The sequence below is a fragment of the Thermobia domestica genome, unplaced genomic scaffold (genome assembly GCF_964235325.1).
Source record: "Thermobia domestica unplaced genomic scaffold, izTheDome1.hap1.1 HAP1_SCAFFOLD_403, whole genome shotgun sequence".
Classification (NCBI taxonomy): Eukaryota; Metazoa; Arthropoda; class Insecta; order Zygentoma; family Lepismatidae; genus Thermobia; species Thermobia domestica.
Genome location: NW_027656113.1, coordinates 49028 through 75828, shown reverse-complemented (window position 1 = coordinate 75828; position 26801 = coordinate 49028). Strand labels below are relative to the sequence as shown.

General features: G+C 38.5%; 1 protein-coding gene across 1 annotated transcript in view; it reads right to left on the bottom strand.

Moving 5' to 3' along the window:
* Positions 1-26801, bottom strand: part of LOC145676830 (bridge-like lipid transfer protein family member 1) — a gene marked incomplete at its 3' end in the record, with an annotated part of 144951 nt that overhangs the window by 76907 nt on the left and 41243 nt on the right. The window contains exons 8-10 of the mRNA XM_081747616.1: positions 25562-25660; positions 3272-3379; positions 1813-1950 (exon numbers count right to left, since the gene is read on the bottom strand). Coding sequence (XP_081603742.1) covers positions 1813-1950; positions 3272-3379; positions 25562-25660 — 345 coding nt within the window. The remainder of the gene's footprint in view (positions 1-1812; positions 1951-3271; positions 3380-25561; positions 25661-26801) is intronic.

Genomic DNA, 26801 nt, shown 5'->3' with positions numbered 1-26801 from the left:
GACACGGCTCCCAAATGACAATGTCTGCCTTGAGTAAACGGTTTACATCAGTCATTGGCTCTGGTAATGTACGGTGTACCTCTACCGTAACTAGAGGAAGTCCCGTATTGCTTAGACGACCCTACCAGGAGGGGGGGAAGTGTCGGATTCCTGCCTGCCGGGAGGCCAAACGGAGGTGGGGGAGGGGCCAATCGCAGGAATCTGGGTAACGGTTCTGATCCCGCTTAAGGGAGACAACTCTGTAGGATATGGGCCGGCACCAAACTCAAATGGTGACTTAACACGTACCATTGGGTCCGGGATGAGATACGGGAGTATCTCGACGTGTGCGTGGTATCTCTACACGACAAGGCGGTTGCCAGCTGAACGACAGAGATAGGCAGGGTCGGGATTGAACAAGCCCCCTCGGGCATTGCCTAGGGCCCCGGATTTGGGTTGAACTCTGCCGGGCTGTGGTTATACCGTGGGATATGGTAGCTTATGGGAGCCAATCCCAGGAATCTGGGTAACGGCGAACACGGGCGGGAGGTGAGCTTGCCTTATAACGCTCGGACGCCATGCCTGCAGAGCATGGCAGGACTGGCTCGCTAGCAGTCTGCCTCAACCAGTAGGATAACTGGTAGGCACTCAGGACTTCGGTCTGGCCGCGCAGTGGGCGTATCCCACTCCCTCAGTAAATGGGGGTTACATCGCTTAGACGAGTCAGAATTAGGGGACAAATTCTGACGGTGCACCACGTACACGTGGATACGATAAGTATCGAGGAACTACGGATGGGGTGCCTTGTTTGGCGGCACCCGTCCATCAAATAGACCGAACGGTCGCGGGCATGCTCTCCATGCATGCAACTAAGCGTGGCAGTAGTAGACCATTAGCAACCTATATGATAGTCTGTGCTCTCGTCAACTGCACCGGATTCAAGCCCCAGACATAGTTCGAAGTTCACGTTAATAATAGGTTCTCTCCTTCAAACCTTGTGTTGCATAAGGATGTGAAACGCTAAGACTCAACTATTGAAGCAAAGTCTTGTGTTATATAATCCTAACTATATATAAAACTACATGAACTGACATAAAATAAAGCGGACTTCCGGTTGACGTGGAAAGTTGAAATTTGGCATGATTGTAGCTTTCCGGGACTAACCCAAAGGAAAATTGCCAAAAGTGAATATTTTTAATTTTAAAGAACTGAAAATTCTTTCCCATGTAATTTATATGGGACAACTTATACACCCCAAAATGTTTGGGCATTCCTGACAGGATCAGAACGATAAAATTTGGAAGAATTGTAGCCTTCCGAGTTAACCCACAGAAAAATTGCCAAAAGTGAATATTTTTAGTTTTTAAGGGGTCCAAAGGAAGGAGGGGTTAAGAAATTCCCATGTTATTTCAATGGGCGTTTTCCTGGGATGCAAAATCTTATCTTTTAGATAGTTGAAATAGGAAAAGAAACTTTAAATTCGGTACAATTGTGGATTTGAGAGGTGCGACGCCGTAGGCTGAAGAAAGGTGGGAGTGTGGGGGCGACCTGGCCAAATTCAGGAAATATTCAGAGCAAATGCACGAAATTCACTCTTGATGCGAAGACTCATACATAAGAGATGTGAGCCAATAGGCCGAGCAAATGCGGGGTCTGGGGCAGAGTCCCCAGCTTGTTTTTAATATAATATTCACCAAAGGCAGATAACAAAAGTTAACTCCAATACAACCACGAGTACACGTATATACATAATCCATATGAACATTTTTTTGTAAATTAAATAATTAAGTTAATTAATTAACATTTATGACCTTATTACCAAAGTCAACTAACCTGCAAACTAGTTGATGCTTCCAAGTGAAGCAACTGACCAGTGACCTTCGTTGTGTAGCCATCCTGGTGAACAATCCATGGCATTGTTATTTCCAAGTAAGAACCTGGGCCTATGTTTATGTGCACAGCATTCGTTTCCTATAAATAAATAAATATAATACTTTCATGTTTCGATCCAAAGGACTCGATATCTGCAAGATCTGCTTGGGCTTAATGTTCATAACCAGATTAAAAAGTTGTAGTTCCCACTGAGGCATCTTACAATTATTATTGTATTATTGCATCTTACAATGAATAATAAAAAAAAAACAACCTAATCTTTCTAGAAGAGCGGGAAAAAAGGCACTTTGACATCAAAATTCTCTCTAGAAGAGCGGGGAAAAAGGCACTTTGACATCAAAAGCAACAATCACCTCACACAATCACCAAATGCAAAAACAGGTATGGAAAACGAACTGCTTAACAGAAAATAATAAAAAATATTAACACACAACGCTTAAAAAATAAAAAAAATAAGTACTTTCGCTAAATCTATCACTAAATACGGAGGGCAAGAGACAAGAAGAAAAAAAAAAAAAAGAAAGAAAGAAAAGTGACTATGAAGTGTCCGGATGTGCGTTACCTTGGAATGAGGTCAGTAGCATCTTGCGCCTCAGTAAGTGTTGGAAAGTTGAAGTGCAGAGTGATTCAGGGTGGGTGGGGAAATAAAATTAATGAAATTGATTAATTGGTAAGAGTATTAGAGAGAGAGAGAGAGAGAGAGAGAGAGAGAGAGAGAGAAAGAAATACTAATAAATAAAAATGGAAATTTATACATCTATAATTAATTGAAAAAATGCAAAGCTGAAAAACACAAAGTTGTGAATTGAAAATAATAATAATAATAATAATAATAATAATGATAAATTAATGACTGATAACATCAAACGAAAAACATTTATGAAAAATAACAGAAAAATAAAAAAGAAATTGGCAAGAATAAAAGTAGGTATATATGGAAAGAGAAAAACGCCAGAGATGTTACTGGGCTGATGAAAATTATATCAGAACGAGCTCTCGATGCAAAGGAATAGTACTTCATAGATTGGCAATGCTTTCGACCGAATCAACTGGGCCAAATTCTCGAAATACTTGAAAGAAATTATGGTCAACTGGAGAGATGGTCAACTCATTCGCAACCAGTACACAGAAAAAAAAAAGAGAAAAAAGTGAAGCTGCGCTTGAACGAAGGAGAAATCAACAGCGTGGAGATTGGGAGAAGAGTCAAACAAGAATGCAGCACATCACCTCAGTTATGCAACTTAATAAAAGAAGTTGAATGCTCCTCAGTTATGAATGCTTAATAAAAGAAGCATTAACAGGAGTTGGATATTTCAAAATTGGGAAAGAGATCATAAACAAGGTGAGCTATGCGAACGATACAATTATTTTAGCTAGAACCGAAGAAGGCATTACTTACCTTATTTTTCGAAAACAGCACATCGATCGTTGCTTCGTTTAATGTACTCAGGCGTATATCGAATGACTGCACCTGTCGTCGCTCTCCCGGTTGCGGGACTTTGGTTACCTAAAAAATTAAAGAACACGTAATCTATTTATGAGAACTGATTCAATAATAGCACTAAAAACAGAATCTCCAGTTAACAAGCCCTTTACAGGAATAATTTACTTTCAGAGATAGGATGACAGTTCTAGCTACAACAATTCATCAATCGATTCCGGGTACAATATACAAATCGTCACCGAAATCAAACTATCTGCTGTAAGACACATTTATTTGTTACCTACATCATACCATAAAGACTGTACATCATAAAGTACACCGTAAGTTGTCACCACAGAATAAAGTACCGCAATCCAAAAGGCAGTTTTTGTGTGATGAACCAGTTTATACATTTTCTATCCTTTTTATATTTTACACCAGAAAATCTCCTTGTAAAACGATTCTGACTTTGTGCTGCAGTGCAAGGAAATATTTTCCGTGGGCTTTCTGGTAAGGCGGAATATTGCAGTCGAGGAGTATTGCGACCTATCGAAGTGCCTTTCGACACCAAAAACAACACAGTTTACTTCAAGGAGAGTGTCATGAATTCTATGTATGACACACACATCTCCCACCTATACGGTGACGAGATAAAAGAAGTATGGATCCACAGAGACAAGGTTTCCAAGCATACCACTTGATCATCCTAGACGTTCTACGCAAGGATGGAAAAAGAGATGGGAATTCAAGTGATTTTATATCAATCCATCAATGTGAAATCCCCGGATGTCTCATCAATAGACTTCTGTATGTTTGAACTCCTCAAACAGGCACTTCTCGACGCCGTGGCTGCCGAGTGATCGTTCGGGTCTCTGGCTGTTCTACCGAACACAATCAGTGATGGAGAAAGGAGATTTACTAGCTAGGGAACTGGTTCAAAACCGACTACTTTTACCGTGCTCAACCTTCTGTAAAAACTGGAAACGTGTATCATTGGTATAACTTCATTCGTCTTTTTTAAAACGACTGATGTGTATATACTCTATATTACCGGTACATAAATTATCTGCTGTATATTAATGTGGTAAATATTGTTATCGATTAATTCGTCTCCTTTCCTAAATCGATTGGTGTATACATTATACGAATTTGTGCTTGAAACATCTTATCATTGGGAAGTTGAGTGATTTGTACTTGTATTTGAAGATGCACGTATTGGTATCAGTCGATTCGGTTTGACATCCTTAAGCAACTGATGTATCTCGTATAGGTAAAATAGCTATAAACAGTCTATTTTTTGAAAGTGCGTGGGCTGTTGAAAGCCAGAAGTCTAGCCAGAAGCAGTCACACTGGCTTAAATTCAGTCGTTTCACCAACCTAACTTGATTAATGTGCACTGTATAAGTTTGAAAATGTTTCACCCAAGAAAACTTATTCTCTCTATTACCCTTTTCCCATTAATAATGAACAGTTTGATTACAAAAATACTGTAATGCTTTCTGAACTCGCTTTAATATTTTATTTTTCGGATTCAAAACACAGCTTCCTAATTCTTTGTTCCATAACCACATAATTATACGTGATGTTACCCTCTGATGCAAACATTTAGCAGATGCGATGGAGAGGAGGGGGTTAAAATTAGTACTATACGAATATATGTTCTGTCTAAAACAATGGGAATAACGCACAAAGATACCATTGTTCTTAATGCTGGAACCAACACATTGGTTATTTCGTATAATCAATGTGATTTCTATAATTTCTATGCAATGTGAATGTCGAAAGTTATAAGACTTTCAAACATTTCTATGAGCTTTTCTTTTCTACAATATTTATCGATATTTAGGCCGTCCGCCTCTACCCTATGCGTGAAATAGGACAACTCATCATCATTATAGGTATTTTATCATAATTGGAAGGTCACTTACCGCGAACTGGGAAACTTCCACGCACCACAGTCTTCAGCTCACCTCTTCACCTTCACGTAGGTATTTTCTGTTTTAATATCGTCTATGCAGTCTCTATCACTCCCTCACTCTTTTTTCTCCACCGTACCATCTAGCACATCTTTCTCTATAGAGTTCTTTCTCACCCAATGTTTCAAACAGTTTCGCGTCCTTTTTTTTAAATATCGTTTAAAATTGTTCTTTACTCTCTACTATTTCCAACATTTCCTTATTCATTTTCCGTTCAATTCAGAAAATTCTCTCATTTCTTGTCCACATTCACATTTCGAAAGTGTCCAGTTTTTCTTCATCGCTTTTGCGTAATGTTCATGTTTCTGCCCCATACAGTACAATACTCCACACGAAGCATTTTATGCGTATTTTTCTTAACTCTTTATATAACGATATACATTTTTTTTTTTTAACCTAAATGCTTTTTCCGCCATTATTCCTTTATTTCACTTGCCTTTATTTCACGTTCGCACTTTCACGTTCACGTTGCCTTTATCATCACTAATACTACCCAGGTATCAAAACCTAGTCACTTGTCCCATTTTCTCCCTCTCCTCCTCCTATATTTTATGCCGACCGCTTTGTTCCAATTATGATTGCTTTTGTCTTTCTAGCGTTTGTTGTTATATCATATTCTTTACAGCTTTTCCTCAAGTTGTATAGCAACTTTTCAAATTTATTTTCAGATTCAGCAACAAGCGCTAATATAGCTAACTGTTTATATTCGTTAGAAAATATGTTCCCTGTGATTTTAACCCATGTATAAATCACACCTCTAGTAAAATTAGGAAACAAAAAGGTACAGGCGAAACTAAGGCCCAAAACAAGGTTTCAGACGACATGAAAAGGGAAATTAATAGGAATGGCCAAAACTTTCCGGAACCCGGAATTGGGAGTTTATTTTCCGGAATCGAAAATTTCACTCTCCGGATTTGGGAAAAATTCCGGAATTCGGAAAAAATCCGGAACTTTTCCGAATATAAATAAAGACCGGAATATATATAAAGATCTGAAGTAAATTTCGATCTGTAAGTGTCATTTTCTGAAGTTTCGAATTATAACCGCAATTATGGTCTATGGGCCAAGCCAGTTTAAGGGTATTCGTATCTAAACGCTAAACCTGTACGTAGTAGTCCAGATCATTGCCTATAGAATGCGTAACGTGTATGTGTACGCACAAATTCTCGAGGAAAAGCATCATTATCTCAAAACTAACTGTTCAAATGGCACTTAGATCTTAATTTATTTCAGGTCTTCATATATATATATATATACACTGTAACTTATATTAGTTTCTTGGGGCTGGAGATGTCTTATCACTTAGGTAGAGAATTGCTACTGCAGTTATTTACTGCTTTATGAGAAAGGTGTTATTTTCATGCAAAAAAGTAGCCAGTATGTCTAAAACATCGTTTTTCCAATTGCAGGTTCTCCAAAGCACTGCAAACTACTTTTTAACCAGGTGAAAGGCAATGAAGGAAAAGAAACCTTCAAACCAACAACCATTCTGATAAAATTTGCTTATTGTCAACATACCTTCGTATAGTAAATACAAATTTATAATTTTGGACTTTACGAAGTATACAATGTAATTGTTCAGTAATTAACACAAGCACGCATTCATTAATTTATATTAATATAGTAATTAATAGAACTAATACGTGGATTGATGACTCAGTGGTAGAGTTTTCATCTATGGTATTCAAACCCAGGTCATGTGGGTTTTCGATGGCTAATATTGTGTTTGCAAATTTTCCCGTGGTTCTCTTGGTTCCCTTTCTTGTATTTCTTCCATCATCACTCATGGGATCAATAGTTAAGAATCGAGTTCCCTGATGAATATAATATTCAAACCGGAAGCGGTACAAATCAACAATTTCCGGTTTTAACGTTAATCACTGGACAGTAAATATGGTAATAGATAGTGAGAAGCAGTTAGCTGTAATCGACATATATAATATTCATATAGATAGAATGGTACCCAATTTGTGCATCTGTTGAAAATAGTGAGCTTAGTTATTTAGGGAGCATTTTCCGCTTTAGAAAATGTGTGCTTGTTAAAGAATGTAGAGAATTAGCTGGGCCAAACGGAAAACAAATGAGAAAGTGTTAGAAATAGAATGAAAGAAAAGAACAATTTTAGATGTAATAGAAACGAGAAAGAGAAACTGGCTGGAACATTGCCTTGAAAGTAACTGTGTCATGAAGAACGTGCTAGTACATATGGTGGCAGGAGGAACAGGGAGCGGCGAAAGAGGTGATGATGATATAAAAACACGAGTTAAGTAGTATAGGTTTGACTACTTGACCTGTTGTGAGTCAAGTGTAGGTTTGATGCGTATGCATTGTTTAAGCCTAGCTGTGACTTATTATATCTATTGATATATGCTGAATTTTGACAACACCGAGGTGAAGGTTGACTAGTCATATTAACTTCAATCATGGATAGGAGATGTCGCTCACCGTACAATATTTAGTTTTCCTCGACTGTGTGAATATGTTTGAAAAATGTATTGCTTTAGTCGCTCATAAGTAGCAGCAATGTAAAACACGTAAATCATCGGTTTCTTAGGTTCTTGGTCAATTCATTCAGCTTCTTTTCTAGTTTCTCAAAATGCCATACTACAATCGAATGATCAACCATAGTTTCTTTGCAACTTCTCGTATTGTTGTATTCCGCAGAACTGCTTCGGGGATCAGCTTCAATTCGTAGTGTCCAACAACCAAACGACGTTAGTGATCTTTCTTATCCTCCAAGAGTAAGTAACCACAACAACCTTCTACTGTATGTTCGCTTACATTACCATAATTTACATCTCACTTTCATTAATGTTTCAATTTGTTTTGGGTCCTCTGCGACCGAATTTAAATAGTTACGCTGCATTAGATTTTGGAAAATGTATAATATTTTGGCTTCCTATTGTCTCAGACATGAAAATAGACATGAAAATAGACGAATACACAGATATATTTCCTATGATATATATTTCTACAATCTGCTAAACATAAGCTTTCACACGATATTAGCAAGGGATACAACCAGCATTTTTTTATTAGGGATTAGGGATTAGATTTCTGAGCTGTCGGCATTAATGGCCATTTAGCCCGTCACGTATGAGGGTGACATCCCTCGGCAAGCACACTATCCGAGGAAAGGGAAGGAAGGAAGCGGCCTAGGACCTGTGTGTTAGGTACCATTCCGGCATTTGCCTAGCGTGAATGAGGAGAAACTAAAAAAAAAACCCACTCAAGATGGGATGCCTAAAAAAGCTGTTATACTTTTTCGACCGAGTGTCCCCACCGGGAATCGAACCCGGGACCGCTCGCACCAAAGACGAAAGTATGAGCGACTACGCCACGGGGGGTTATTATCACTGGTATGTATTTGGTCTAGGAATTAATTCGTGCGGGTGGACAAGAGATGGCGCAACGAACGGAGCGTCCCACAGTTCCGTGTATCCACACATGTGTTGCAAACCCCTGTCATCGCGTATCGTTCGTAGTATAGGGCAGTGGATTAAAGCGTCAACAACACCAGTTTGTAGTTAAGTGAACATGGCGCAATTTGTGCCTGATAAAGTGTTTTTGCGGGGTGTCCTGCTGCATTACTTTAACATGCAGAAAAGTGCGACTGAAAGTCATCGTATTTTGGTGGAAGTGTATGGTGACCATGCTCTAGCTGAGCGAACGTGTCAGAAGCATAGGTGTCCAAACTCGCGAGCCCGGCGCTCGTGAGCTCGGCACTCGCACTCAACCGGGCTCGCGCTCAATAATTGAGCGCGAGCCCAAGCGAGCGCGAGCCCAGTTGAAAAAAGTGAGTGCGAGCCCGAGTGAGCGCGAGCCCAGTTGAAAGAAGTGAGCGCGAGCCCAAGTGAGCGCGAGCCCAGTTGAAAGAAGTGAGCGCGAGCCCGAGTGAGCGCGAGCCCACTTGAGATTAGTGAGCGTGAGCCCGAGTGAGCGCGAGCCAAGTTGAAAAAAGTGAGCGCGAGCCCAAGTGAGCGCGAGCCCAGTTGAAAGAAGTGAGTGCGAGCCCGAGTGAGCGCGAGCCCACTTGAGATTAGTGAGCGCGAGCCCAGTTGGAAAAAGTGAGCGCGAGCCCGAGTGAGCGCGAGCCCACTTGATATTAGTGAGCGTGAGCCCGAGTGAGCGCGAGCCCAGTTGAAAAAAGTGAGCGCGAGCCCAAGTGAGCGCGAGCTCTGTTGGGAAAACTGAGCGCGAGCGCGAGTGAGCGCGAGCCCAGTTACGATTAGTGAGCGCGAGTGCGACCGAGCGCGAGTGCAGTTAAGATTACTGAGCGCGAGCCCAAGTGAGCGCGATCACAGTTGAGAGAAGTGAGTGTGATCGCGAGCCCAAGTGAGCGCGATCACAGTTGAGAGAAGTGAGTGTGATCGCGAGCCCGCACTCGCTTCGCGCTTACGTGGATTCATTTGCTTCAGAGACAAGAACATAAGAAACGCATTCCATGTGCAGCATTGAAAAGGAAGATTTTGGTAGGTGAGTGTGAGTGAGAGTTAGCAAAAATACCCATCTCTGCTTCGTAAGCTCTGAATGAGACGTAGCGTTTTCAAAATTCTCCCATCATTCAGAAAGATGCAGAGATCATATGATGCTTGTATTTTATGGTTGAAGGTACAGAGCATAGAGGGAAGTGAGGCAATTCTTGGAAATTGCTATCTATTGTTACAGAGCAGCAGGATTTTTGCACATGGGTTTGTTGTCCATATCGAAGGATAGTATGAAACTAGATTTCAGTGGAAGTTTTTTATTTTTATTATTATTTATTTATTTCTAAAGAATTTGAAACAATGCTATAAGCAATGAATAAAACTACAACAGCTTACAACTTTTCTTTTCTTCTTCTTGGCCAAAAGCTATATGAATACTTCGTAAAACACATTTAAATTACGGCAAAATATTTACAATCATGCACTTGCGCCTTCCTTACACCGTGTCCTGGGTTGGAGTCCTGATGAGGAGAGCCTTGAAATTTGATCGTATTGCGGTGCTTATGGTTCTACCTTAAATTGAAGGTCACCGTGTCATATAGCCTTTGTACTCGAAAGAGTGCAATAAGCAATTTTCTCTGCTAGTGTAGTGACTAGCGCGTATTTCCTTTGTTGTACGTGGTTCCAGGTTTGATTCAGAGTAGGAGAGCACAAAGTTTAATTTTTCATCATCATTCACTTTCATTAATCATTCACCTCCTTCAGCCGAAAGACCTTAATGGTTTGACGTTAAATTATGATTTTTTTTCGTTTTTTTTTCTTTCTTTAATCGGTAATCGAATATGGTTTAGTCTTTGAACTGTATACACGGAAGAATAAAAGTTTATTCAAAATATTTGAAATGTATATTTGACGTGCAATTTATTTGTTTTCAAAATTTCTAGTAGGTTCAATAGTTCTATTCATTTCTAACAGCATAAGGTTCTACGGAGATCTATTGTTCTATTAGACTAAACTTGAGCTTAAATGTCATCTGGACTCTCAACAAAGTATAGCGACTCTTTAAAAATGTGTATTCGACATGAATGTAGGTCGTTCTCGATTATTTATACGTCACCCTTCTATCCACCGCTAGGGAGACCGGAGATATCTTGCCCTACAATATTATTGTGATTGTATGCCATATGTGTATCAAACTTCGTTGAAATTGCTCCAAGCGTTCTAGAATTAAACTTGAACATACGTAACATATTCTAATGGTGATGCCGAGACCGAGATTACTCTAAGTATCATGTTTCTCCTCTTTAAATTTCGAGACGAGACAGACTTTAGTAAATCGAAACTAGACCGAGATACAACATATCGATCGAGCCTTACTTGAGAGTCCTAAACAAAACCGTGAACGAGAGACAGTTAAGAATGGGCACGAGCGAGTTCGAGCGAGTTTTCATTGAAACTCAACTCGGCTCGAAACAGACATATTTGAGCTCGACTCGAAAACTCGGATCGAAAAATTTCCTCCAACTCGGCTCTAAACTCGACTCGAATTTGAGTCGAGTCGAGCCAAATCGAGCCCAATGTTGTGTGTAGTTTCAAATACTTTCTTCAGATATCCTACATTGACAATATAATTATTATTAATGATACTTACTGCTACTACAAATTATTATTATTATTATTATTATTATTATTATTATTAATAATAATATTATTATTATTATTATTATTATTACAACACCGTGTATATACATGAAAGATAGGCGATTTGTATCTAAATACTAAAAGCGAGTTGACTGTTGACTTCGGTAGTCGTGAAGTCTAGGAGGGAAGGCATTATTCACGTGGTTCTGGGTCTGATTTCTGGAGGAGCAAGTATTTGGGCTCGAACCAAAAATCGTTACAAGTTAGAGAGCGCCGGCCAAACAAGTTCAAAACTGCTCGGGTTTAGGGTTCTGAACGGCTCGAGCGGGTCGGCTTACAGCTCATTCACTATCGAGTCGAGCCGACAGCTCACTCAACAGAGCAGCGATTGGTAGAGATTAGAATTTCAGTATAAGGCAAGATCATGGGAAAAGGAAAACTATCAGATTAAACCAGAGTATTTGTTAAAATATCAAAATATAAATTGCATAGTTGGTTGGCTTGGAATCTAGCGTCCCTTTCAACATCAAAGCTGTACGAGATGTCGACCTACGGTTTAAGATGGAATGTAAGCTACCGTTATGAGTTGAAACTTTTTAATGGTCTCCCACCAAGATTCAAACCTGGAACCCCATGCTTCAAAGACATGTGCTCTGGCTATTCAAGTATAATGTAATGCAAAGTGTTGGACTTTATTTATTGGGGTTTAATGTTGGTTTTCGGTACCGAGGATATCTCAAACAAATTTCCTGTTGCTCAGGCTCTTGCGACTATATCAGCGGGGCCACATCAGATGCGAACTATAGCTTAACGTGGGATCCGAAGCACATAACCTGCAAGGAAACGAACCCGGGTCTACCACGCCAAAGGTACGTACGCTAACCGCTTTGTCAGGAAGGAGCTGCAAATATTGATCGAAACAAGACCGAGACTGATACGTTGTTTTTCGTATACAGATACATATATTAATATGCATGTAGGAATAAATTCAAAATTACAATATAACACCAACTAAATTATTTTCCAAGTTTGATTAAGATAAATAAGCTGTTTTGGTCGTTTACTTTGTTTATACCTAGTTCAACAAAGGGGAAAAAATTTCGTGACAAAGTTTCTTATATGCTAATGCTGTGGTGATAAATTTACCGATGACAAAATTACTGTGTAAAATTTTCCGGTGACGAAATTACCTATATGCTAATATTTTGGTGAAAAAATTACCACTGACGAAATTACTGTGACAAAATTTTCGGTGACAAAATTACCTGTTCGGCAAATTGCCAAGAATGGAAGTGAAAAATGGCCAGCTTTAAGTAAATTTGGTGCAAGTTGTTCGATGTCAAGTTGACATACAGCCCTTAAATGGGCCTTTTATCTAGTTAATTTTGAAACCAGATACACGATCATTATGATAGCGCTAAATTTGGACAACATAATTCAAACCATCTTCGAGAGAAATATCTGTAAATAAACGTTTACATGTGGACGCATAAGTTACATTCGTTCAGCTTAATAAAGCTTAGTTGACTGATTAAGTTTAACGAGGTTTATGAAAGGGAAACCTCTATATTAATTTGGAATCTAAATTAGATGACTTGCCAGTTCCCACTGGTGATTACACCACTTCTCCTGAACCCTAAGTCTTGTCTCGTCTTGTATAAATTCTCGAAAACTTCTTTCTTGTCTGGATTCTCGAGGATTCACTTCTCGTCTCGTTTTGTAAATTTAAGTACAAAATGTATTCCCTTATCTAATAGTTCTCAGAATCCTTCTGCTTCAGGAGAGAAGTCTAAGAAGGATGTAATTTAACAATATTTAAACCATATTTTTTATTGGAGTATATTGTGTAATGATTTGAATATCTTAGGCGTTCCTATATGCTATTCATTGTGATCGTATAATTACTTTTATAATTTATAGGTTTTATATACGGATCATTTAGCACTGAAATTATGTTTGAAATCTAAGACTTGGATGAACTAGTGTTGCTCACCAGACTCGAAAAAATTCTCGTCTCGTAGAGAAAATTGTAAGAGTGATAACGGTGACGAGGTTCAAAAAGTGTTATTTTCAACAGTAACTTTCAACATATTGTTTCTTATAATTATTAACAATAAAGAGAGATATAAAATTTATATAAAGGATTGAGTTAGTAATTTGCACGAAATTAGTTTAGTAAATTTCGTTTAAAATTCCAGCAATAATACTCTTTGTAATAGGCCTATATGGTATATATTTCTTATGTGGAAAATTCTTTGATCCACTTTTTAAAATTTTAATACAATACGCACCACAGAAGACACCTGCACTAAATTCAAAGAAATCTCTGCAGCACGGGACGAAGGGTCATTCGCCGCTCCCCACTGGCAGACCATCGCAGAAATCTTTCACTGCCCCTCCCTCCCAGGAGCCCGTCCTAGATCAGGGCCTAGATTTCAATAATAGATTACCTGTAGGCGTTATAGCTGCAGATAAAAGGTTTTCTTTGGGTACCGTAAAGTGAATGCACAGAAACATTATGTTCGTTCTGATTGCTTTTCCAAGAAATGTATACAGCTTCGTGAGTAGGTGATATTGTTTAAGACAAAGATCATCCAGTACCGTAAGACGGGGTTACTTTGCAGCAGATGTAATGAATTTTAAAGAAAATCGCATGTAACTTATAAACGTAATGATTTAGAACATTATATTTTAAACATATAATAGCTAGATATATAAGGAAAACATTCGTGCAAGTGCATTTGTAAACATTCACGATGACCGTGATTACTATAATATAAACTTTGGTGCAAAGTAACATCATAGGTCAGGATACTTTGCACCACATACAAAAAATATGTTGAACATAGGAACATAATGTTTCTGTGCAATGTTTTCCCTTCAGTATTTATACATTTCACTTCCTACACAAAACTGTATGAAATCTACAAATATTGATATTAGAATCATGGTACTGGTATCAGTACTTAGTATGATTTATCGATATTTGTAAAGAAAATTGTGTATTTTCTGGACCGGCACAGGAACCACATTCTGATTTTTTAGCATATATCCAACAAAAATGTCAACTCAGGAACGAAAAAAAAATCCCCGTGAACTGATTTCCCTTGGTAGCTCTTTGTGCCCAAGAATATCATCCAACTGTAATCATTGGAAGGTTTACGGGGTTTGGGGATTTCAGGCTGAAGCCTAGCCAAATTTCAGGATTTCTTTTTTTTAAAAAATAATGTTAGTAAGTCCTATGTGTGTAAGCTTCAAGCCCCCCAAAACGTCCAGAGATTAAAAACAAAACAAAAAAAAAAAAAAAAAAACAAAGAAAGAAAAAAAAAGAAAAGAAAGAAAGAAAAAGCTAAGCCTTACTGAGTGAAGCGAATGAAGCGGATCCGCCATTGTTCGCAATTTATTTTCCGACAAGAAATTAATTCCAGCATCTACCTTTATAGGATATTTACCTAAAATTAGAAAGTAGGAGGTGCCAGTAGTAATAATTTCCTCTCTAAGCTATATTTTGGACCGGTGGAAAGTAACCCCTGATTCAAGGCTGAAGCCGCCTACTCCCAGTTTTATTTTTTCTATGTAAACTTTGAGTATTTCTTGCGAAGATTATTCGCCAAAATACATCTCCAGGAGGAAAGTACAGAATAGAAGACTTTCGCAAGTATAAAAATTACATATGTTAATTAGTCTTGTTACATTGTATGTTCTAAATAAAAGAAAATTAAATCTTCGAATTTTACGTTCCACGCTTATAGGCTACTGTGTAGGGTACAGAAGAGGGCGACGATGACATGAACGAAGAGGTGTAGTGATGAGCAAATTCAAGACTAAGACCAAGACCCAGGTGGTTTTGGTCTTGCACACCGAGTCTTGGTCTTGGTCTTGCACTGGCACACTTGATCTTGGTCTTGGTCTTGCATCGGAATTCCTGGTTTTGGTCTTGGTGAAGACTCTTGTAAAAACTGCAAGACAAAGACTCTTGCGCTCATCACTAAAGAGGAGGAATGTAAAAATAATAGGAGGAAACGGGACAATCCGAGAAAACTCACGCACGCGGTGTTTGTCAACCACAAAACCCATTTTGCACAAGCTGGGATCGAACCAGAGACTCCACTCGCAAGAGATGATCCCTCTACTACTGACTCACCGCGATCTAAATAAAGTTTTGATATAATCAGTGAGAGATGGATTATTCTTTCTTGCCTTGTTAAATATTAGTCACTTCTTTGTCCAAATATGTCTATTTCTTTATTCTTTTTCTCAACAACACAACATTGATAGTACCTGCATTTAAAACCATTGCTTCAAAAGTAATGTTTGAAGGACACTTCATGTTGTGCTAACTTTAGAATATTTTCTGCAAGCCTATGTAATTGGTTGTTTTTTAAGTCAATAATTTATTGAAGTAAAGTAATATTTGGGACGTTCAGAGGACAATGAATCCAAGTTCATTTTCAATAAAGTTCAATTTTGCTCAGCAAATTAATTTTATTTAAAAACCTAATGTCTTCGCAGTCAAGAGTCCGAAGTAAATGTAACTAAAACCATATGAAAGGGCGTGGAATAGCTTCATATTGCAGCCGCTAGACAGAGGTGCCAGTGGGGCAGGAGGGCAGTCGCCCCACCCCCACTCTGAATTTTAGATTTTGGGACCAGTAAACCAGTTTTAGAAATATTTTGATAAGCGAAGTCCAACAGAAAACGGTTGGAGATAAATAAACATAATAAAAAGTGAAACAGGAAAATGACACGGGGCCACCCAAAACATCGCGTGGACAAAACCTCGCCGCCAAAACCTCGTGGGTCCTGAGATCAAGCCAACGTTCGAGAATTATCCAAACTTCAACACTCCCTTACGAGGAGCATTTTGCAACATACCTTCTTATGGTACAAGGAGAAGATTTGTACCAAAACGTAAAGGTTCTATGCTTAGTAGTTTTTTTAGATCTGGAGAACGGCAAAATTCATTCAAGGCATTCCATTCCATTCCTCCTCAGGGCATGCATTTCGCAAAATATTGTCTTATCTGGAGCTAGTGCCCTTGTGGAGCAAGAAGATTTATACAAAATGTCAAGTTTCAAAACCTAATAAGTTTTGTAAATCTGGCGATAGAACATTCTACATTGAAGAAATCGTCGTGAAGAGGTTTTATCCTGACAACATTTCTTCCCAGGCGACACTACGTCTCGCTTAATTTAGACCAGGCGAGATTCTGTGTCGCGCGATCATTACAACCAGGTTTTGGTTAGGCGAGATTTTGGGTATGGCGATATTTTGGGACGCGAGGTTATGGCAAGGCGAGGTTTTGGCCCGGCGAGATTTTGGCCCGCGAGGTTTTGAGTGGCGAGGTTTTGGCCAGGCGAGGTTTTGGGCGGCGAGGTTTTGTCCAGGCGGGGTTTTGGCCCGGCGAGATTTTGTCCCGCGAGGTTTTGGGCCGCGAGGTTTTGTACCCAAGCCATTCCCTCTGTCTTTACGGTGTATTTGAATTGCCACAACCAGGTAGTATGGTTGGATATACACACCAACAATTGACCTTCGCCTTATCTCCACTCGCATTCAACACACGGTGTGAGGTCCAATTGAACACAGACATCCACGAAAAGGGACAGAACTTTCTTGGTTACCTTTATAGTTATGCACAAAAGTATAGCGTTTGGTCCCGGACAGTAGTTCTTGATTAAGCATAATAAAAACTATCTTGAATATAATTTATGGATGATAATAATAATAATAATAATAATAATAATAATAATAATAATAAGAAGAAGAAGAAGAAGAAGAAGAAGAAGAAGCTAAAATAGTGTTTTTAGTTTTCCAGAAGGAAACCAAAATTTTCCTTTCTTTCAGGCCTCAAAAACCCTAGCAGCAACACATTTTTTGGCTTTGTACATTGTAGCTGCCCCCCCTCAAAAACGACGGACCCCCCTACACAAACCTGCTGGCTACACCGCTGCCCATTTGATACGAGCTGCGATCGAACCAGATACCTCACGCACCAGAGATGAACCTTCTACTACTGAGCCATCACAATCTAAATAAAAATTGGATATAATCTGTGAAAGTTGGATTATCCTTCCTTGTCTAATATTAAAATCCTATTCCTTGTCCAAACATACCTATTTCTTTAGCGTCTTTTCTTTATTCTTTTTCTCAACAATATAACATTGGTAGTACCCACCCTTAAAACTTTGCTTTCGATCGATCCATTCTGCAACTGCTTTCCTCAGCTTATATGCGTAAATTCATGCACAATGCATGAACTGCATGACGCGCATAAACTCACATCGTTAGTTTACGCGCGTAAACATACGGTAGTGTATAGCTGAGCTTATGTTGCAGACCGACATTAAACAGGTGTTTGCTTCAGGAATAAAATATAAGAAATGTATTCCAAGTCCAGATTATAACGACCTGCAAGATTTTAACCGCTATGCAAACGAAAATGAAGGAAAAGTGCATTCTGTACTATCTGAAGTGTATTATATTTATCCACTCGACGAATGTTTGACATCTGACCTGTGATCTCATTGTCGAAACATCTTTGGGAATGGAAATCCCATTTTTTCATACTTATTATCAGTGGTGTTTGAGGCTGGCATTTGTTTTTGTTTTGCAAATTCCATGGCCATTTTCTTTTTCTAATAGATCATAGAGTAAGGAAACTTCTTGACCCTACAAGGTAAGAAATTTATATATAGCAACTAATGTGAAGCTTACGTTCATAGAAAAGTCGAGCGAAATATGTATTATTTTAATTGTAGGTTCTTTAAATCTCAACAAACAAGAGTAGTTCTTAATAGTGTTAAATACATGTAACATAATTTTTTCTTAGCTTATTAATTTATATTACGAAACATTTTATTTATTCTTTAAAAAAAACAAAAAAAACGACAGTTTTAGCAAGTTAATTTTACTGAATTCTTCTTGAGATCTTTAAATGTATTTTACGCGAAATTTAATTACTGCACTATGTAATTTTAATATTTATTTTTTAAAAAACTGAAGCAATATTCTGTTTTTTTTTTTCAACTCACAGTTGTGTAATGAAACTATGATATGAGTTGAGGAAAAAAAAGGAGTGACACACACTACGGTGATGTTCAGGAACAGTTCCTCATCAGTGGGGGACTGTAATGGAACTATGACATGAGTTGAGAAAAAAAAAAGTTAGCTCAACATATTGCAAAAAGGAATATATCAAAAAAGTTTAGTGAAATAACTAGCACTGTTTTCTAGTAATTATATGTAAAAATTGTATGTGTACTTAAATGAGGTTACAAAAGAATTTTGGATAAACAGTCACACTTATCGTGGACTAATGAGGTTCTCCGGCAGTCACGTAGCGTAAAAAGTAATTAAGTGAACAAACAAGGCTGTTATGGAGAACCTCAGGGTCTGACTGAGGAAATTTATACAATATAAAAAGGTAAGGGAGAGGACCAAGGATCATCTGAGCAACCAACCAGCATCTCGTCGAGTAATCGACCAGCATCTACACAACATGGGTCGAAAATTAACATTTATACCGTAAGTTGTATTTTTCATTAGTACCAAAACGCTGTCATTTATATAAGGCTCCAAGCTTGTCGGATTGGTCTCCTGCGAAAGAGCGTAATCTGAATTTATATTTTGGTCTTTAATTCATGTAAAATAAAGTCTTGCTTGTTATAGAAGGAAATTATTAATCTGTTAATTGACATCTGACAGGCAAGAGATTCCAAACTACCTCAATATTTTAACATAATTGTATTTCCTGTTTTAACGCAGTTCGTAAAATTACCTCATTTTATATAATGTAGCTACTATTTTTTCCGTTATGTTATGCGATTTAAAAACTGGCATTTATATACTTAAAGAAATGTAAAGATGAATCGAAAACTAGAACCACATTATGCTTATCATTATCATTATCATTATGCTTATCATATATAACTTCTTGACTCAAAGTGATATTATGATGTAAGTTTCATATTCACAAACATCTTGCTTGACCTTTCATTAACTTGTAATTTTCTTTGATAGGTGTTTTGTTTTAACAAATTACAGGCTATAATCAACGCACAATTTCAAAAATTGAGTTTTAATACTCTTAAATTTGACTTAAATTAAGAAATGTTCATATTTACTGTATTGTAACAGGACAATATGCCTTCAAACAGCAAACACATAATTAAAAGTAGAGGCTGCTCCGGAGGGAAGTCACCGTTAAAAAATTAGTTTTCTTTCTTCAAGTGAGAGAGAAAAGATAACCTAATGGAATTACAAGACGTGGGACTCGATTAGAAACACTATTTTACGGGCCCCAGGTTTCCAACTAACTTGCATATATATATATATATATATGAAGGGCTTGGAGTATTATAACTTTAAGCCACATTTATACGTATTGTGCAACGAAATTTATCGCTGCACTACAATACAAATTAATGAAGGCAAGAACACCATTTACGATATTTACTGCCATCTAATCTCAATTTTTGCAAATTTGTCAACAGCAACGGGTAGATTTTGTTTTTACAAATGCGGCTTAGCACTATATTGCCCCAAGCCAATTATCTATCTATCTATCTATCTATCTATCTATCTATCTATATATATATATATATATATATATATATATATGTAGGGTGCAAATTACCGGGAGAGATGAGGGGAATTTCCCCCTCAATCACATTTTCTTCCCCCCCAAAGAAGTCAGCTGAAGTATATCCACCGGGGATGCTCGCTTCTCCCCCAAACTATGCTCAGTATAACTCCAAATTTCTTCGGAATGATCGATGCAAAACTATTCAGTTTTGGTCATTTCTACTTAAACCTGATTGTCCACTATTTTCAACGTTGTTTAGTTGAACTATATTATTATGACTATGGTTGTTACTTGCAACTGTACCTTCGTACCCTTCAGTTCGTCATCGTTCGTGAATTTGAATGTACTAATTGCGTATAACAAAGCCACATATGGATTTATAAATGTTCTTAGCGGTTGGTCAAGAAGAAGTAAACAAATAGCTTCTTCCACCATACTTGGCGAAGTTCGGACATGCCATATTCATCCTCTACATTTGTATCGATTATCATCTTATTTTAATTTTTGTTATAACATGTTATTTCATTTTCCAGTGTATTCTTTGTTAGTACATGCTCTTCATTCCCTAGTAGTTTGTGTGTATGCAACTCAAAAGTTGCAATTAATTTGTGATAGCAATTTGTGATAGCATAGCAATTACTGCCTTTACAGCTTACGGAAATGAACTTTTGAAACTGTACTCAAAATCTGAGTACATCATTCGTCGTTATAGGTATTCTCTCGTAAGTATATGTTAACGTACACGCTGGGGATTCGCTCCTAGTGAGCAGACATGTTAGTGAAGGTGATTTTTAGGTGAATAAGCGCATAATTGAAGATTTGTTTCAGCATTTGTTAATACGACTGGTTCTCCGTGTCATTGTCCGTGTCTGTATCATAGGTGTCCAAACTCGCGAGCCCGACGCTCGTGAGCTCGGCACTCACGCTCAACCGGGCTCGGGCTCAATAATTGAGCGCGAGCCCACTTGAGATTAGTGAGCGCGAGCCCCAGTGAGCGCGAACCCAATCGAGAGAAGTAAGTGCGAGCCCGAGTGAGCGCGAGCCCAGTTGAGGGAAGTGATCGCGAGCGCGAGTGAGCGCGAGCCCAATTAAGAGAAATGAGCGCGAGTGCGAATGAGCGCGAGCCCAGTTGGGAGAAGTGATCGCGAGCCCGAGTGAGCGCGAGCCCAGTTGGGAGAAGTGATCGCGAGCGCAAGTGAGCGCGAGCCCAGTTAGGAGAAGTGAGCGCGAGCGCGAGTGAGCGCGAGCCCAGTCCAGAGAGATGAGCGCGAGCCCGAGTGAGTGCGAGCCCAGTTAGGAGAAGTGAGCGCGAGCGCGAGTGAGCGCGAGCCCAGCTGAGACGGGTGAGCGCGAGCGCGAGTGAGTGCGAGCTCAGTTGAGAGAAGTGAGCGCGAGCGCGAGCGAGCCCAATGAAAAATGGCCATCTATGGTCAGAAGTGGTTTGCACGGTTTAGAAGTGGTGATTTCGGCTTGGCAGACCAAGAGCGAGCTGGACAGCCAAAAAAATTTCAAGACGAAGAATTGACAGCATTGCTCGAGCAGGATTCGTGTCAAACGCAGGAACAACTTGCAGCAGCATTAGGCGTTGATCAAACAACAGTCTCCAAACGCTTGAAAGCCATGGGAATGATTCAAAAGATGTCACATTGGGTTCCACATGAATTGAAAGACAGAGACGTTGAAAGACAAAAAACCATTTGCGAATTGCTGCAACGACAGAGCAGAAAGGGGTTTCTGCATCGAATTATTACGGGTGATGAGAAGTGGATCCATTACGAGAACCCTAAACGAAAAAAGGCCTGGGTGAAACCAGGTGAACCAGGTCCATCACAACCAAAACGAGATATTCACTGTGCAAAGGTTATGCTGTGCATATGGTGGGATATGAAAGGTGTGGTGTACTATGAGCTGCTGCAACCGGGTGAAACTATGAATGGAGAACGTTATCGACGACAATTAATGCGTTTGAAGCAAGCTCTGGCCAGAACACGACCAGAATGGGAGAACAGAAATGATAAACTTATTATTCAACATGATAACGCTCGCCCACATGTCGCAAAACCGGTCAAAACCTATTTAGAAAATGTCGGATGGGAAGTTTTACCCCACTCGCCGTATTTACCAGACGTTGCTCCTTCGGACTACTACTTGTTCGATTGCATGAACAACGATTTGATTGGACAGCGGTTTACTTCTTCAGAAGATATCGAAACATGGGTCTCTGACTGGATCGCTTCCAAGGATGAGGACTTCTTTCGCCACGGAATCCGTACATTGCCTGACAGATGGGCGAAAGTGGTGGCTAGCGATGGACAATATTTTTCTTAAGGTATTTATGTATTTTGTGTTTGTACTACAGCTTCAATGTGTGCGTACCAACCGCACGAATTAATTCCTAGACCAAATATCAAAATAAAAGTTCCCGAATTCCTACATTAATTTTGTGCAAGCCAAGCAAAAAGGATGCGGGGATATCCTACAGTCCATTCAGATAGCTTCAAAGCAAATTGCTACTTCATTTTGCGCATATCATGCTGGGTTCAGAAACGAGCCACCACTGGCCCTATTAATAAATTATTTCACAAAGATTACTGTTTGCGTTATTTCCAAAAGTCAAGTACAGTAGACTCTGCACTATCTGGCCTAGTTAAGAGACAGAAAGAGAGAAAACCGTAATAAAATGGGAAATGTTTTGTAAACGATCTACTAAACTTGTAGCGCTTTCATAAAAACGCGACTACGCCAAGAAGAAACAGTCATCAATCAAAGACATTTTTAAAACCTAGAAACTATATATTTGGCTCTTTTAAGCCTAGTTAATTTTGATTATTTTAAAATTGTATGTATGTACAGCGTATATTATGTTTTCTCAACCGTTGGTACGCAAGCCGCTAAGGATTATCCGTACTACTTATGGCAGTACGCCAGTACAAAAGTGAGAACTCCTGATTTACATTGTTTTCAAGTTTCCTGCAATTAAATTAGACATTGTTAAATTTATTTTAAAATGTGTACACTACTTTTATTCTTTTTGACTCCCTTTTCGTGTAATATTGTTTAAATGTATGTTACAATATTAACAAAACCCTGTCTGCACTAAGTGTTCATGTAATATTAATAAGACCGGAACGTGATGTAAAAAGTGTTTTTAATGGTATGTGTGGAGCAACAAGTGAGTAATCATAGTACTCTAATGTACCCTAATACTCTAATACACTTTTGTTATCCTGCCTGCCCTTCTGCAACATTACCGGATAGTCGGTAGTCTACTGTATATACATTTACGATACACGAGATGAGAAATTTTCGAAGAGAGGCGAAAAAGGCTTGCCTAGAATCGATTTAAGACGAGAGAGGACCGTTTGGGAATCGAGGCGAGACTTTTACAAAAAATGAGACAAGACAATAAAACTTCTTTCTCGTCTCGTCTCGTTTCGTGGGTAACACTAATATGGACATTTTAAGAAAGTAATTCCTCTTCTGCAACTACCCCGTCGAATCTCTAAAAATCCTTTTCTAGTGATACCTACTGTATATCTTCTCCAAATTTCAAGTTTCTAGCTTAAGATGTTCGGCTTGAATGTTGAGCAGTCAGTCAGACACTCACTGTCAGGACTTTTTTCAAATATATATATATATGAATACAGGCCGCAACTAAGGAAGAAGGAACGTGCTCTAAGTGTATGGTTGGAGGGGCCCCCAAAAAGGGCAATGGACAGACAGATGTACATATAAATTAGGAGGCGCCGAATTTCATGTTTGCCCCGGGTGACATAAACCCTACACGAATAAAGAAAATATAATGTCCTTGAAGTTGACAAGGCACTTACGTCGAGTTTACATGTCGCTATGCTACGTTAATGTCCGATAGTGACGCAAATCGTTAGTACTCCACAAATAACGTGTACTTTTTAAATAATGAGTATGGGTCTTCTGACTGCATCCAACAGACGCTCATCTAAGAATCATCTCAAAAATGAGGTTAACCGTTAGAGCAATGTAAGTGCTCATTAGTGCCATCATTATTAACGTTAATGCTTCCATCGTACAGCTCTTGGCGTAATAATATGACTTTAACAACCTTATACATCAGGCTCACCTTATTAAAATTAGCCGAACGAATACGATAACACTACGCGCTTTGTTAGAGTCTCAATACGACTCCCAATTCTCCCGAACATAATACGCAATGTGGACATGCTGGCTAACGTGCCCAAGTTAGTTACTTTGTTGCATTGTTTATCTGTTATTTATTGCTAGTCTGCAAAATATTCCTTACATTAATATGCCGTTGTCTTTGATAGTCATTGTGTATTTACAAGTAGTATTGCATTACTGTTAGAAGATAACAAAAAACAATAGATAAAATCTGATACTTAACCGTTCATATTTTTCTTTTACAGTACATAAACTAATAATAATAATAATAATAATAATAATAATAATAATAATAATAATAATAATAATAATAATAATAATAGGGTCATTGCACCTCTAATCGATCAATTTTCGAAGGTCTTCCCGGTGACCATCATGGATTTTCATCAAAAGTTGTACACATATAGTGGGTAGTATCAAGAGATAAAATACCAAGTTTAAAAGCATTCATGCAAATAAAACCAAAGTTACAATAAAATATGCACCACAGTGCGTAGGCCCAATATTTTCCAAACTGAGCGATGTTGCCCACGGCACGTTTTCAGTGTCTCACAACTTTCTCATTATGAATGACATCAAGGTGAAATTTACAGGATTTGCAGAACCCATAACAAAGGGAAGGATTTCGGATGGTATCGGCCAAGACCTGTATGTTTAGTATTATCCCGGCATTGCCTGGTAGGACTGAGGGAAACCCTGGAAAACATCAGTCAAGAGAGTCGGCCGCGAGACATGAACCCGCGGCGACCTCCCGAATGCCAATCCAACGCGCTCCCAAGTGCACCACGACGACTTCGTGGATTACGTTACTGTTTGAGATTTAAATCAATTAGTTACGTTTTACAGATTCATAACTCCCACATACTTTGCAATAACAAGATGGAATTTATATGTCATTTACAATATGATATGGTCTTCAAGTATGTAAGTACAGAAGTTCGTACGAGCCATCAGAATCGTGCTACAATGTTGCCAACTTGTGTATTTTTTCGTTGCTTTTTTTTTTTTTTTTTTTTCATTGTTAAATTACAATAAACGTAAGTGGCCTACAGTTTTGTTATTACCCTGTTTGAAAGTCAGGGTTTGAACATCAAGTTATCCTGATCCAATAACACCGAAGGTAAACCCAGAAGTGAACTAATATACTTTCAAATAGTACTGCTTTTCTTATACACATAACTATTCAAAATATTACACAGGAGTTCACCTTAACAGTATTTCTTAACACATCGTGATAAACTACAAATTTTCTATATAGTTTGTATGATGCTGAGTTTTCGTAAGAACTTTCCCGATTAAAAAAAAAAAAAAAAAAAAAAAAATTAAGGAAAGATACTCTTACTACTAATAGCTAGTAACTTATGTTTTCAATCTAACTATTGTAGAATTTGTATTCTTCAAGTATGCTTTAACAGCACAGTGTTAATACTACCTTATAAATATAATAGCATTATCATAACGTGAAGACGAAAATGCTTACTTTCAGAGATTGGTAGTCGTTGGGAAAAAAGAATTTAAATAAATGCTCTCGCTGACGATCTGCCCAAGGACCGTAACTGAAATCTGTTCCTTTACCACACTGAAAAGAAGCAGAAAAATAATTAGCAATTCAAATTACAAATTACGAAGGAAAGTATGCAAAGCATAAATAATTATGATATACAAATTGTGAAAAAATACACGACTGGACTGCGTCCAATCCAAGTCTCCAACTTACAATGTCGGTGCGTTAATCACTATGCTATCAAGTCCGCTCTCTGAATAGCCATACGTTCTGTAACTACTGAAGTCGATGCTCAGGCACGGAGACCACTCGGGCTCCATCATTACGCCTGCTTTGCTTGGACAACCCAGACTGAATCTCTTCTCCGCACGCAAAGAACATGCATATCAATTTACGATTATTCTTGAATTTACAGTCCTCTAAAATTCCAGTTCAAATTAAGGGCTACTAAAGTACCTGAATCAATTTAGTATCATTCTTAAAGGCAGAAAAAACAAAATATGTATTTCAACAGAATAAAACTATATGAACAGAAGAGCATAAAATAGGTCATATATATTTTTACATGCATTATATACTAAACGATCAATGCATTAGGAACACTTACCTAATAGCCTGTTTGTCCACCCTTCTGGGTAATTACAGCGATTAAACGAGCATAGATTTTAAAACATGCTGAACATCATGAGGGTTCAGTCCAAGCCTTGCCTGCAGTAGCAGTTCCTCCTACTGTTGTACATTTTGAGGAGGTTGGACAGCACGTTGCACAGTAAGTTCCAGTATATACTATATATGTTCAATGAGGTTACAGTCTGACGAGTTCGGAGGTTACGGTAGTGTTGAGAATTCTTTTTCAAGTTCCTCCAATCATTCTGTAGTAATCATAACCCAATGACATGTTATTCTTCTGTAATACGGTACTATTATCAGGGAGCTTGGCCTGGATATATAGCGCACATGATCAGCTAATAGATTGCGATACCATTCGATATTCAAAATTTGGTGAATGATGACTAAGCTCTAAGGAATGCCTGGAGCTCACCTCCCAGGCAGTTACACCACTGTCGCCGACCTCTTGAACTCCCATGATGCAACCCGAAGACATGACTTTGCTTACTGGCATGGTTTAGTAAAAAAGAAAAAAGCGGGGGTGGGGGACTCATCACTCCAGACAACCTTCTTCCATTGATCCATAGTTTAAGTTTAATGACACCTT